General features: G+C 49.5%; 1 protein-coding gene across 1 annotated transcript in view; it reads right to left on the reverse strand.

Annotated features, from left to right (window-relative positions):
- EEIG1 (estrogen-induced osteoclastogenesis regulator 1) overlaps positions 1-12,397 on the reverse strand; it is a 43,422-nt gene that overhangs the window by 7,012 nt on the left and 24,013 nt on the right. The window contains exons 2-4 of the mRNA XM_004375705.2: positions 4,440-4,560; positions 4,221-4,250; positions 1,859-1,975 (exon numbers count right to left, since the gene is read on the reverse strand). Coding sequence (XP_004375762.1) covers positions 1,859-1,975; positions 4,221-4,250; positions 4,440-4,560 — 268 coding nt within the window. The remainder of the gene's footprint in view (positions 1-1,858; positions 1,976-4,220; positions 4,251-4,439; positions 4,561-12,397) is intronic.

A 12,397-nucleotide genomic window follows, 5' to 3' on the forward strand; every position in this document is an offset into this window, starting at 1 on the left:
TCCTGTCTCTGCCCCTTCCTGACTGGGGGGCTCTGGCAAAGCCACCTAACTTCACTGAACCCGTTTCCTCATCTGGAGGGTGGAGACGAGCCTAGCACCTGCCTCATGAAGTAGTGCATTTGCCTGGCTCAGCGCCTGGCACCGAGGGAGTGTGCAGCACAAGTTAGCTAGTTTTAGTTTAAACTATGACTACACTGTGAGCTCCTTGAGGGTGCCAGGAAATACACGTTACTAAGTACTTACTACATGCCAGTAATGGCATACGCATTTGCTTGGTTAATACCCAAAGCAACCTAGGAAGCAGTTACTGTTCCTAATCCCACTTTACAGAGGAGGTCACCAAGACTAGAGGCGAAATGGGCAGCCCAAGGGCACGCAGCACACAGGAGAGCAAGAGCATGCTCACTCTCTGTCCTCAGTGCCCAGCCTGCAGTCTTCACAGTACGGGGGAAGGTGGGGGGCTCATAAAGCTCCACATGGTGGAAGAAGTGGCCCCTGAGCCAACATGGGGGACAAGAGTAGGCGGTGCTCTCAGAATCCAACTCAGTTGGAAGGGGCTTAGTGAAAGTTTGTTGAATAAAAAGTAAGGCATGAAGCCATTAGAAATTTAACATCCGCCTGTGCAAAGATTTTCACGATGGCCCAAACATGGCAAGGTTTGGATCCCAAAGTCTGGGCTGAGATAGAACAACAGGCAGAGGGTGGCAGGGTTGGGAAGAGGTGCTCTGATCCCACTGACAAAAATGGTGACCACTGGGCTGAGGCTTTTTATGGGCTATTTCATTTTGGCCCTGGGAGCAGCCTATAAAGTAGGTGATAGCCCCAGGTTGCAGATGAGGGAACTGAGACGTTGAGAAGGGAAGCCACTCTCCAAGAAGTTAGGAAGTAGGGGAGCTGGCCTTGAACCCAAGGCAATATGACCACCAGGTCCTCCTGATATGGCTTGACAAGAGCGCGTGGGGCCACTGTCGGTGAGGCTCAAAGGCTGGACTCCCGCCACATTCAGCCTCGACCTTTGGTCTCTGGTACCTCTGGTTCCTTCTGAAAAGGGTCCAGGAGGTCCAGAGCCCCTGCCCACCACCCCCTGCCCAGCTCTGCTCTGGGCATAACATGCTCCCACTGGGCCAGCTCCCTGTGAAGTTGTTAGGACAAGACTTGTTTTCTCAGCCGGATGGAAGGGTGTGGAGATAGAAGAAGAGCGGAGTGCTGATGGCGAAACCCAGACCGCTCTGTTCCCAGGAGGCCAAAGAGGCAGCTGCCTGGGGCGAAGGAGCTCCCCCACCACTGGAAACCCGCACGTGGCTGGCCAGGGCGGGTGGCATCTGGGCCCTCAGGGCAGCCGCCCACAGTCCACACAGGTTCTTCCACTCACTGATACTCCACCTGGCAGCTCAGGCCACCTCAACGAGGTCATGTGGGGCAGTGGTTAGGGGCTGGACTGCGGAGTCAAATGCTGGGGGATCAAGTCCCAGCTCTACTTGTGACCTCAGGTGAATTACTTAACTTCTGTGCCTCAACTCCCTCCTGTGCAAAACTGGGACTAATAATAGACACCACACCTCATAGACTGTTGTCAGGGGATCTTGAGAGATAAGAGATGCACGCATTCAGCACGCTTATCTCATTGAAAGCGCTCACCTAACCATTAAGACAACTGTCTGGGTCCAACACTGACCCTCATTTATGGATGGGGGACACTGAGCCCAGTGGCCAGGCCTCTGATGGTGGTTTCCTGATCCCTGGGCCCACATCTTCCCACTGCGTCTTCCCATGGTCTCACTGCCAGGTTCTGTGCCCACCTCCCACTCCTGCTCCTTGGTGGGAAGGAGCCAGAAGAGGCAGGAGGGCCTCTGGGTACCTTGAGGATGGAGTTGTCCTGGCGGGTGTTCTTCGTGTCATATCCTTCCAGCAGGCAGCAGCGTACTGTGGAGCCTGAGCCCGCAAACTCAGCCAGGTTCAAGTCGGCAAAGCCCAGCTGGGAGAAGAGGAAGGAGCGTGTGGGAGGTTTCAGGGAGTGTGGGCTCGGGGCTGGCAGACCCAGCCAGAAAGGTTAACTTGGCAGAGATGGGGGAGGGACAGGAGGGAGGGGCAGGCAAAGCCCCTGGGCCCACCCCAGAGCCCTGACTGTTGCATAACCAAGGCCCAAGAATAGAGGCCTGGGTCGGCGGCACTGCACCAATGTGGCAAAGCCAGGAGCTCACATCCCTGAGCTGCACAAAGCGCCCTTTGTGCTGCATCCCAGAGTGCACCAGGGCCAGTGTGCCTGAGATGAAAGGACATTGTTGTCTGTGACACAGACACATTGTTCCCTGGGAAACAAGGCCGTGCTGTCGGGAGCTGCCAGACGAGTGAGCAGGGGAGGAGAGAAGGCCTGTGGGAACTTGGCAGCAGGGTGGGGTGATGGGACACCCCTCCTCCCTCAGGGGCTTGGGAGGAGAGGAACGGGCACTTTGCAGGACAAGTGGGAAACCCCAGGGAAGGCTCTGGCCTACAAGTCCCCCTGGCAGAGGCCTGATGTTAGGGGGCTGGCAGGCAGAGTCCAAGGTCTGGACGGGCCCTTGAGGCCTGGCAGGCTCCTTGGAACTCTGGGATCCAAGGAGGGGTACTCTGGCTGCTCTTCTGATGCTAAGTCCAAGACGGGGTGGGAGAAAGAAGTGCTCTTAAAGCCAAGTCTGCTCAGACCTGGAGGGAAAACTGAGGATGAAGTAAGTGGGTACCAGGCTTGGGGGCGGTGAGCACAATCCAACAAACCAGGGACATTTACTGAACACCTGCTGCATTCGCATCTCTACTGCAGGGTTTAAGAGAATAAGCTCCAGAATCAAAGACTTGGGTTCAGATCCTGGCCTCCCCATTGACTAAGAGTGCCCCTCATTTTACAGATAAAGGAAACAAAGGTTCAGGGAGGGGAAGTGATTTGCTCAGGACCACCAGCTTTAACCAACAGAGCCAGGAGTAAACTCAGGCCTGACCAGTGCCAAGTCCCACCACCTCTCTAGGTCTTGTTTTCTCTTCTTATACAGAAAGTAAAGCTTACAGTGAAGATTCAATTTAGATGCTGGAAGGGAAGGGGCCTGCCAGTGGCTGACGTGCTAGGTGCTCCATACATGTTTTCTGGGTAGAGGTGGGATGCTCCAGCTGTTTGCTGATTGTTTCTTTCCTAGTTGGATGGCTGTCCTCACCCACATGAGGCCACAGGAGGAGAAATTTCCATTCTGACAGCACCATCCCCAGCCTGGTTCTAGCCACCCTGTCCTCTGCTTTGGAGAGGGCCATCAGCACTCATGGCCAGGGCAAAGTGCACGGTACAGCCCGCTGAGCTTCCTGAGCTCTGGTTAGTGGGAGGGCCACGCCCTGTGCAGCACCACCCTCAGGACTTCCGTGCAGGGTGAGAGTTGAGGTGAAGGCATTTCCCCCTTCCAACTGACTAAGCCCACCCTCCTGCTGGACTATCTTCCTGGGAGTTATAGAGAATGCGCCAAGAGTCCCCATGGAGGAGGACTTAGGGTAGAGCCTGAGGTGAACCTTCCAGAGCCATCTTCTTGATGCAGGGATGAATTGTCTGTTGGTGCAGTGAAAAGCTGGCAACAACGTAGATGTCCAACAAGTGGGGACTGGCTGAATCAACCCAGCCACACAATGTGATACTCTGCCGCTGTTAGAAAGTACATTTGTCTGTGCTGACATGAAAAGATGCCCGTGATGTATGGGTAGGTAAAAGCCCAAGCTGCAGAATCAGTTTAGAACAAATCCCATTTGTACATGAAAAATCATATTGTTTGCCATGTGTACCAGTATATATATATAGAGTGATCATTTTATATTTCTCTAATCATATGTATGTATTATTCACTGTTCTGTATGATATATTTCACGATAATTTTTTTCCCCCTGAAAAGGTCTGCAAAGATCCTAACCAATCCCAGTGGTGAGGTCTGGGGAGGAGGCCTGGAGTGGGGTGGGGTGGGTGGTAGAAACCGTCCCTTTTCACCACATGAACTTCTGCATTATTTGTGTTGCAACAAACCTATGCTGCCTTAATATTAAGTGTGAAACTATCAATAACGGCATTTCTAAAAAACAATCCATTCCACGTAGGGCTGAGTGTCTCTTGTTTGGGGAAGAGAGGGGGCTGGAAGTTCTCCCAGGAGCTTCTCTCATGCCTGTCCTCTCCCACCCCAGTGCATTCCATCATTCCACCCCTTCACAGCCCCGCTTACCTTAGAATAAGCCTTCCCGCCTTTCAGCTCCTGCACAGGGAGGGAAGACATAAGCAGTTGGTGACTAGGGAATCCAAGGAACCGTGTGGGACCATCCCGTTTTCCCTTGGGGGAGGACAAGTCAGGGGATGGGCCTGAAGCCACCAGATCAATGCCCCAAACCCTGTCCCCTGGCCCTAGGCCTGCAGCCCCCACCCTGCCCATGAGCCCCAGCCTCACCTTGCGCACAGACACGCGGAAGACGCAGGGGTCCAAGAGGCCGGTGGCCGGGTTGGCACTCATCTTACACACGAAGGTGAACCTCTTCCGCCATCGCACACAGTTCTCTTGCACCTCCTCCCTGTGGGTCAGACGGGGACACATGAGCACAGGCATACATGTGCATGGGCACGCAGGTCCAACGCTGCCAAAGGGACCCCACATCAGCGACAGGGCTCACCTCTGAGGATGGGGGGGTGGGTGAAGGGCCTAGTGCCAGAGGGAGTGAAGGGGAGGGGGGCTCTCACGTCTCACTTTGTATCACAAAGTGACTTAATTTTCACAATAAGAATGTGCTAGTGAAATTGTTAAAGTGTAAAAACACAAGGAAGGGTGAAGTCATGCTGAGAGCAGCTGACCCCTTCCTCAGAGAACCAACAAGCTGTCTGTGCACTCTGGGCCTGGTCAGCAGAACCCTCCTTTGCCCGGGCGCTGCCTTCCCCAACACCTTGCTCTGCGGCCTTGGGCAACTCCTTCACTGTTGCCATTACCTCCTACTAGCCAAGCTCCTGCGGGCCATCTACTGTGTCCCTCCCAACTGTCTTCCCAGGAAGGACTACTGTTAGCCCACTTTATAGATTAGGCTACTGAGGCTAAGCAAACAGCCCAGTTCTGCCTGACTCCAGAGCCCCCTTCTTCACCAGTAATAACAACAATGGCAATAATAATAATAGCTGCTAACACTAATATGGTGCTTACCATATGCTGGACAGTGTTCAAAGCATTTTACAAAAGCTGGCAGTCATTGATGACTGCTCCAATTGCTAGAGATACATGATCACACGGAACCCTTCCAACAACTCCCAGGGGCAGCTACTGTCGTAATTCGATTCCTCATTCAAGGAAACCAGAAACTCTGAGGGCTAAGACTCTCCCCCAAGGTACACCACTGGTGAGAGGCAGAACAGGGATTTGAACTCAAGCAGCCTGGCTCTAGGTGCCACACCAGAGCTGAGACACCAATTCAGGGCTCTCGGCTTCCCTGACACTAAATGGGGGCCTGGCCTTTCAGTCCCCAACATTCCTCCTGGGGCTAGGGAGCATGACCGAGCTGAATAAATCAGCACCCCTTTAACAGGGAGGTGCTTCGTGCCCTCGGAGTGGGTGGGAACCAGTGGGAGCAGTTCGTCCAAGCTTCTCCCAGCTTCTGTGGGGGCCTTGGCAGGATCTGGGGGTGGTGGCAGCACGCGGCAGAGATGGGCTCTATGCCGCGCACAGCACTCAGCCTCCCGCAACCCGCCTGGCAGAACCGATGCTCAGGGAAGAGAGGGGTAGCATGAGAGACATTATCTCTAGTTTCCAGAGAAAATAACCTCTCCACACCCTAAGTGACCTGAGGGGCATGGGTTAACTGTCAGACTAGGGAATGAGAGTGGAGGGCCACAAGCCAAGCATCTCCTGAACATCGGCTTGTTTGCTTCTCACAGCAACTTCGTAAGGTAGCTCTGTTCCACCTCCTTCTACAGCTGAGGGCACTGACACGCCAACAGAAAGCCACCCTCCAGAGATCACACCTCTAGTAAGTGACAAAGCAGGATTTGAACCCTGAACTTTCCAACATCAGAGCCTGAGCACTCAGCCACTGCCCTGGTTCCCAGGCCTCAAAGAGCCCGGAGCCTGGCACAGAAGCTATAGGTGTTCAGAGCCAGCAGTGCCCTGCCATGCATACTCCCACTCATCTATATGAGTGCCAGGTATGTGCTAGGCAATGGGCTACTGCAGTACACTTCATTCACAGACTAACATTTTACAATTACCCCCAGTGAAGACTCAGTGTCACCAGGAGAGGGTAGGGGGAAGAGCTGAGTCAAGGGCAGTGATAGCTGCAGGGAGGGGACACTCAAGCTCAGACCCAAACGAAGAGTGGGCAGTTGCCAGGTCAAGACAGTTCCAGGCAGAGGAAACAGCATGAGTGAGGGGCAGATGTACTCTCCATTCTATTGGGGAATGTCTCCTTGGCTGATAAAAGCCCTAAGACTAGTCTTCTGTGAGGAACCCCCTCCTGTCAACCCTCTCCTGTTTCCACGAGGTTTTAAGGATGGGACCAAGGCTTATCTTGTGTACCAGAAAGGGCCATGAGGGACACTGGGACTTGGGTCAGGCAGATCTGGGCTTACAGCCTTCATACTCACTCTGGAGCTTGACCTCTCTTTGTTCTCATCTGTAAAATGGGCAAGCCACCGACTCCCTCGTGGGCCCTGAGAGCGCCCAGGGAAGTTGAGCCCCACAAAATGCCTGGCCTTGTGAGAAAGGCTGCTGTGAGACATGTTTCATCTGATAAAGATGCTGGGGTATAGGGGGACTCAGTCACCAGAATGCGCCAACCTCTTTAGGAGGGTGCACTCCAGCAAATTCCTGTAACCCCAAGACTGGGCAGGAGCAAAAAAGGTCAGGACCAGAGATAAGGGGGAGGAAGGAAGAGTACCTGACTCACCTGGCAGCAGGTATGGGTGGATACTCTCGGGCAGCAGGTGCCACAAGAGGAGTAGAAGCCCTGGGGTAGGGGGTGTCACCTGACCTTAGTCATGCAAGCTTCACTCATTCATTCAAAAAACTGAGCAACATCTGTGTACCCAGCCATGTTCTACGCACTGGGAACACAGCAGTGAGCAGCTTACATTCTGGTAGGAGGATAAAGATGAGGATCAAACAAAGCAGAAAAATACATGGTAGTGGAAAGGAAGAAGTAAAACTATCTTTATTCACTGATGACATGATCTTGTATGTAGAAAATCCTAAGAAATCCACTAAAAAAATAATAGAACTAATAAATGACTTCAGCCTGTTTGCAGGATAAAAGATTAATATACAAATAGCAATTGTATTTCTATAAACTAGCAGTGAACAATCCAAAATGAAATTAAGAAAACACTTCCATTTATGATAGCATGAGAAAGGATAAAATAAGTAGGGATGAATTTAACAAAAGTGGTACAAAATTTATACACTGAAACCTATAAACCATGTTGAAAGAAATTAAAGACGATTTAAATAAATGGAAAGACATCCCATGTTCATGAATGAGAAGACTTAATATTGTTAAGATAACAATATTCCCAAATTGATATACAGTTTCAATGTAATCTCTATCAGAATCCCAGCTGGCTTCTTTCTTTGCAGAAATTGACAAACTGATCCTAAAATTCATATGGAAATTCAAGGCACTAGAATAGCCATAGCAATCTTGAAAAAAAGAGCAAAGTTAAAAAATTCACACTTCTTGATTCAAAACTTACTGTGAACTTACAATAACTGAAGCAGTATCATTCTGGCATAAGGATAGATACAGAGAATGGAACAGAACTGACAGTCCAGAAATAAACCCTCACATTTATGGTCAACTGATTTTTAAGAAGAATGCTAAAGTAACTCCATGGGGGAAAGAACAGTCTTTTCAATAAATAGTGCTGAGACAACTGGATATTCACATGAAAAAGAATAAAGTGGGATTCTTACCTCATACCATATACAAAAATTAACTCAAAATGGATCACAGACCTAAATGTAAGAAAACATAGGGATAATTCTTTGTGACCTTGGATTAGGCAACAGTTACTAAGGACACCAAAAGCACAAAGACAAGAGAAAAATTTGAACTTCATCAAATTAAAAACTTTTGTGCTTAAAAGGACACCATAAAGAAAGTGAAAAGACAATTCACAGAATGAAAATATCTGCAAATCACATCTATGACAAGAGACTTATATATCTAGAATGTATACAGAACTCTTACAACTCAATGATAAAAGACAAATAACCCAATTAAAAAAAAAATGGGCAAAGGACTTGAATAGACATTTCTCCAGAGAAGATATATAAATAGCCAGTAAGCACATGAAAAGATGTTCAACATCATTAATCACCAGGGAATGCAAATCAAAACTACAATGAGATACCACTTCACACCCACTAGTACGGCTACAATCAAAAGAGGTAATAAGTGTTGGTGAGGATGTAGAGAAATTAGAACCCTCATACGCTGCTGGTAGGAATGCAAAATGATGTAGCTGCTTTGGAAAACAGTTTGGCAGTTACTTAACAGATTAAACATAGAGTTACTATATGACCAAGCGATTCCACTCCTAGGTATCTACCCAAGAAAAATAAAAACATAGCCATTATTTATAATAGCAAAAAAAGTGGAAAACAACTCAATGTCTACCAACTTATGAATGGATAAACAAAATGTAGTATATCCATATAATATTACTTGGCAATAAAAAGAAATGAAGTACTGACATATGCTACAACACAGATGATAAACCTTGAAAACACTGTGCTAAGTGAAAGAAGCCAGACACAAAAAATCATATACTGCATGATTCCATTTACATGAAATATCCAGAATAGGCAAATCCATAGAGATAGAAGGTAGATTAGTATTTGCCAGCAGCCTGGAGTTGTGAGAGGGGATTAGGAGGGAATTGAGAGTGACTGCTAATGGGTACAAGCGTTCTTTCTGGGGTGATGAAAATATTCTAAAATTGTGGTAATGGTTGCACAACTCTATACTAAAACCCACTGAACTGTACACTTTAAATTGGTGACCTATACAGTATATGAATTTTATCTCAATAAAGCTGTTACCAAAAAAAAAAAAAAAAGCATGGTAGGTCAGATGGTGATAGAGAAAAATGGAGAAAACAGAGCAGGGAAAGCAGGTCAGGAGGGGTGGGCAGAGATCAGGAGATAGGGCTGCTACTTTAGGTGGTAGACAGGGAGAGCCCCTAAGGCAGTACAATCTGATCAAGGCATGGAATGAAGTGAAGACGTAAGCTGTGCAAAGACCTGGGGTAAGAGCTGTTCGGAGGCGGTAACAGCAGGTGCAAAGGCCCTGAGGTACAAACGTGCTTGGTAAATGGAAAACAGCACAGAGGCCAGTGGCTGATGGGGAGAGGGGTGGAGGAGGAGAGGAGGGGTGAGGCTGGCAAGAGAGCATGGGGTCAGGTCACATCAGACCTCGAGGGCCATGTTTGAGGACTTTGGATCTTATTCTGACAGTGGCTCTGTCTTGTCATCATGGATTCTGGCTTTGGGCAGAGGTCGAGAGCAGCCTCAGAGGAGGCAGGTAGAGGGCTGAGAGACCAGAAACGCTTCCCAAACAGCCAAGGGCCCAAGCCTGAAAGCGGGAAAGGGCTACAGGGTAGCCATGTCTCCCTTACGTACTCTCAGACCCTCTCCTCCAACCCTGCTCAGGAGTTGGAAGCAGCTGCTGGAGACCTGAGGAGGAAGCTTGCTGTGCTGGGCATGCTGAAACACCCAGAGGAATTAGGATTAGTGTCTGGGAACAAAAGCGGATATATCGAATTGTGGGTTTTTCTCCCTTCCCTTTTGAGAGTCAGCCGTGGGAACGCCTGTCCAGGAAGCTCGCAGGCCGCTCGTGGCTTCTGCTGGCCCTCCCAAGCTCAGGTAACAGGCCTCTTCCTCCTCTCTGAGGGAAGGAAGGTGAACCTGGGCAGGACTCACAGGATCTGAGCTGGGCCTCCCTCCTGTTTCCATAGGGCTCTAAACACACACTTACTAAATGCCATCACTCCCACAGGAAGAAGCTAACAGCCTCGCCTCACCTCACCCCTAGGAGTCACAGCAAGGGTAAAATAAACACCACAGCAGGGGCCATTTCCTGAGGGGCCTACTGTGTGCCACCTGGAATTCTCCAACAATGTTTAAATGTGTTATCATAGTCCACTTTCTGGATGAGAAAAGGGGGTTCAGCAAGGTTACCAAACTCACCCTAAGCCTTAGAGCTGCGAGCAGCAGAGGCAGGGCTCCAGACCAGCCCTGAATGACAAAGTCCGAGAGATCCCAGCAGGACTTAGCCCTGCAGCTGTCTCCAGGGCCCACAAAGCCTCCCCATCTACACTGAGGGCCCCTCTGGCGGGAGGGCACTGGGTACCCCCAGTTGGGTGGTATGGGCTCCCAGGCACATAGAAGGGGTAAGAGGGGAGATGATCACAGGCTCAGGGGTGGGGATGTGATCATAGAAATGAACCTCCCTCCCTCCACCCACAGGAATGAAGATGGAGCTAGGCGCTAGTCAGGTCACTTGAAACCTGTTTGAGTAAATCTTAAGACTTGATTAACACAAAACTCTTTTATTAAGTACCTACTATGTGCCAGGAGCCCTGGTGGCATAGTGGTTAAGAGCTCGGCTGCTAATCAAAAAGGTCACCAGTTCGAATCCACCAGTTGCTCCTTGGAAACCCTATGGGGCAGTTCTCCTCTGTCCTATAGGGTCACTAGGAGTCTCAATCGACTTGACAGCACCGAACAACAACAGCAACAACACGCCAGGAAGGAGCCCTGGTGGTGCAGTGGTTAAGCGATCGGCTATAAATCAGAATGTCAATGGTTCAAACCCACCAGCCACTCCTCAGGAGAAAGATATGGCAGCCTGCTTCCGTAAAGATTTACAGCCTTGAAAACTCTATGGGGCAGTTCTCCGTCCTACAGGGTCACCATGAGTCGGAATCAACTCGATGGCAACAGGTATGTGCCAGGGACATAAGCAGGAACAAAGCAGACAGAAATTCCTGTCCTCAAGAAGCTTAAACTCTGGTGGTGGGTCAGATGGTGCTATGGGGGAAAAGGAAGTAAGGGCATGAGGTTAAGATGGCCAGGGAAGGTCTTAATGGCAAAGTGCGATCTGAGCAAAGAGCTGAGGGGGTAAGAGAGGGAGTTATGCAGATACTTGGGGGAAGAGCAGCCCCGGCAAGTGCAAAGGCCCTGAGGTGGGAATGTGCCTAACATGTTTAAGAAAGAGCAAGGAGGCCAGTGTGGCTGGAGCAGAGTGAGCAAGGGGGAATGGTGGGAAGTGACACTGGGGAGGAAATCTTGGCCTCAAATTTACAAAGACTTCTCAGAAGGAAGGGGCCTTGCAGAGTGCTGGCAATCGCTGGTGTCCACATGTACAGGAGTGAGCAGCTGCTGCCGTGTTTACAGTCGTGAAGAATGGGGACAATCCAAATGCGCAACAACACGGGTCTGCTCAAGTCAGCATCAGGCTGGCAGGTTCCAGGAAAAACCGGAGGTGCAGGGGTGCCTGTGCTCACCGATAGAGAAAGATGGCTCCATCTCACCTGCAGGAAAAGCAAGATGCAGAAAAGTATCTACAATACAACCTCACTAAAAAAGAAAAAAAAATCCACTATGTAATGTCTGTGCGCACAGAAAAAAACTGGAGGTGTTCACCTCACCTTGCTAAGTCACCAGGGCCACCTCTGGCCACTGGACTTCCAGAGATTAGAGATGGGCAGGGAAGGCGAAAGAAAGAAGAAGGATGTGGAGGGGGACGGGGTATTGTGTATTCTTTTTAGAAGTGACAAGTATCAGTTTAACTTTTTTTAAAAGCAGGTCTGGGGGGAAAAAACTCATTTAGGAGTCCTTAAAGTTTCAATCAAGTCAGAGGCCAAAAAGTCTCTGGGGAGTAACTCCTGGGAATAGCAGAGGCCCACAACAGCACTGCAAGACCCTGAAGAGTGTCTAGAATCCTGAAAACTGAGAGCCCCCAGCACATGTCCTCCAGTGACAGGGAAAAGGCAGAAAGCTGCCTCTAGTCTCGGAAAGAGGGAGTGTGTGAAAAGTTAAAGCAAATAAGCAGCTATGAAGAAAAATTACAAATAAAATGTTTATTAAGAAAACACCGTGGATAAGCAAAGCATTACTGAAGAAGAACAAAGTAGGAGGCCTCACACTTCCCAATCTCAGAACCTACTATACGGCTTTGGTAGTCAAAACAGCCTGTACTGGTACAACGACAGACACACAGACTAATGGAATAGAACTGAGAACCCAGAAGTAAATTCATCTATCTATGGACAGCTGATCTTGACAAACGGCTGAAGTTCATTAAATAGGAAGAGAGAGTCTCTTTAACAAATGGTACTGGCAAAACTGGACATCCATTTGCATAAAAATGA

This window comes from Trichechus manatus, unplaced genomic scaffold (assembly GCF_000243295.1).
Source record: "Trichechus manatus latirostris isolate Lorelei unplaced genomic scaffold, TriManLat1.0 scaffold00038, whole genome shotgun sequence".
Lineage (NCBI taxonomy): Eukaryota > Metazoa > Chordata > Mammalia > Sirenia > Trichechidae > Trichechus > Trichechus manatus.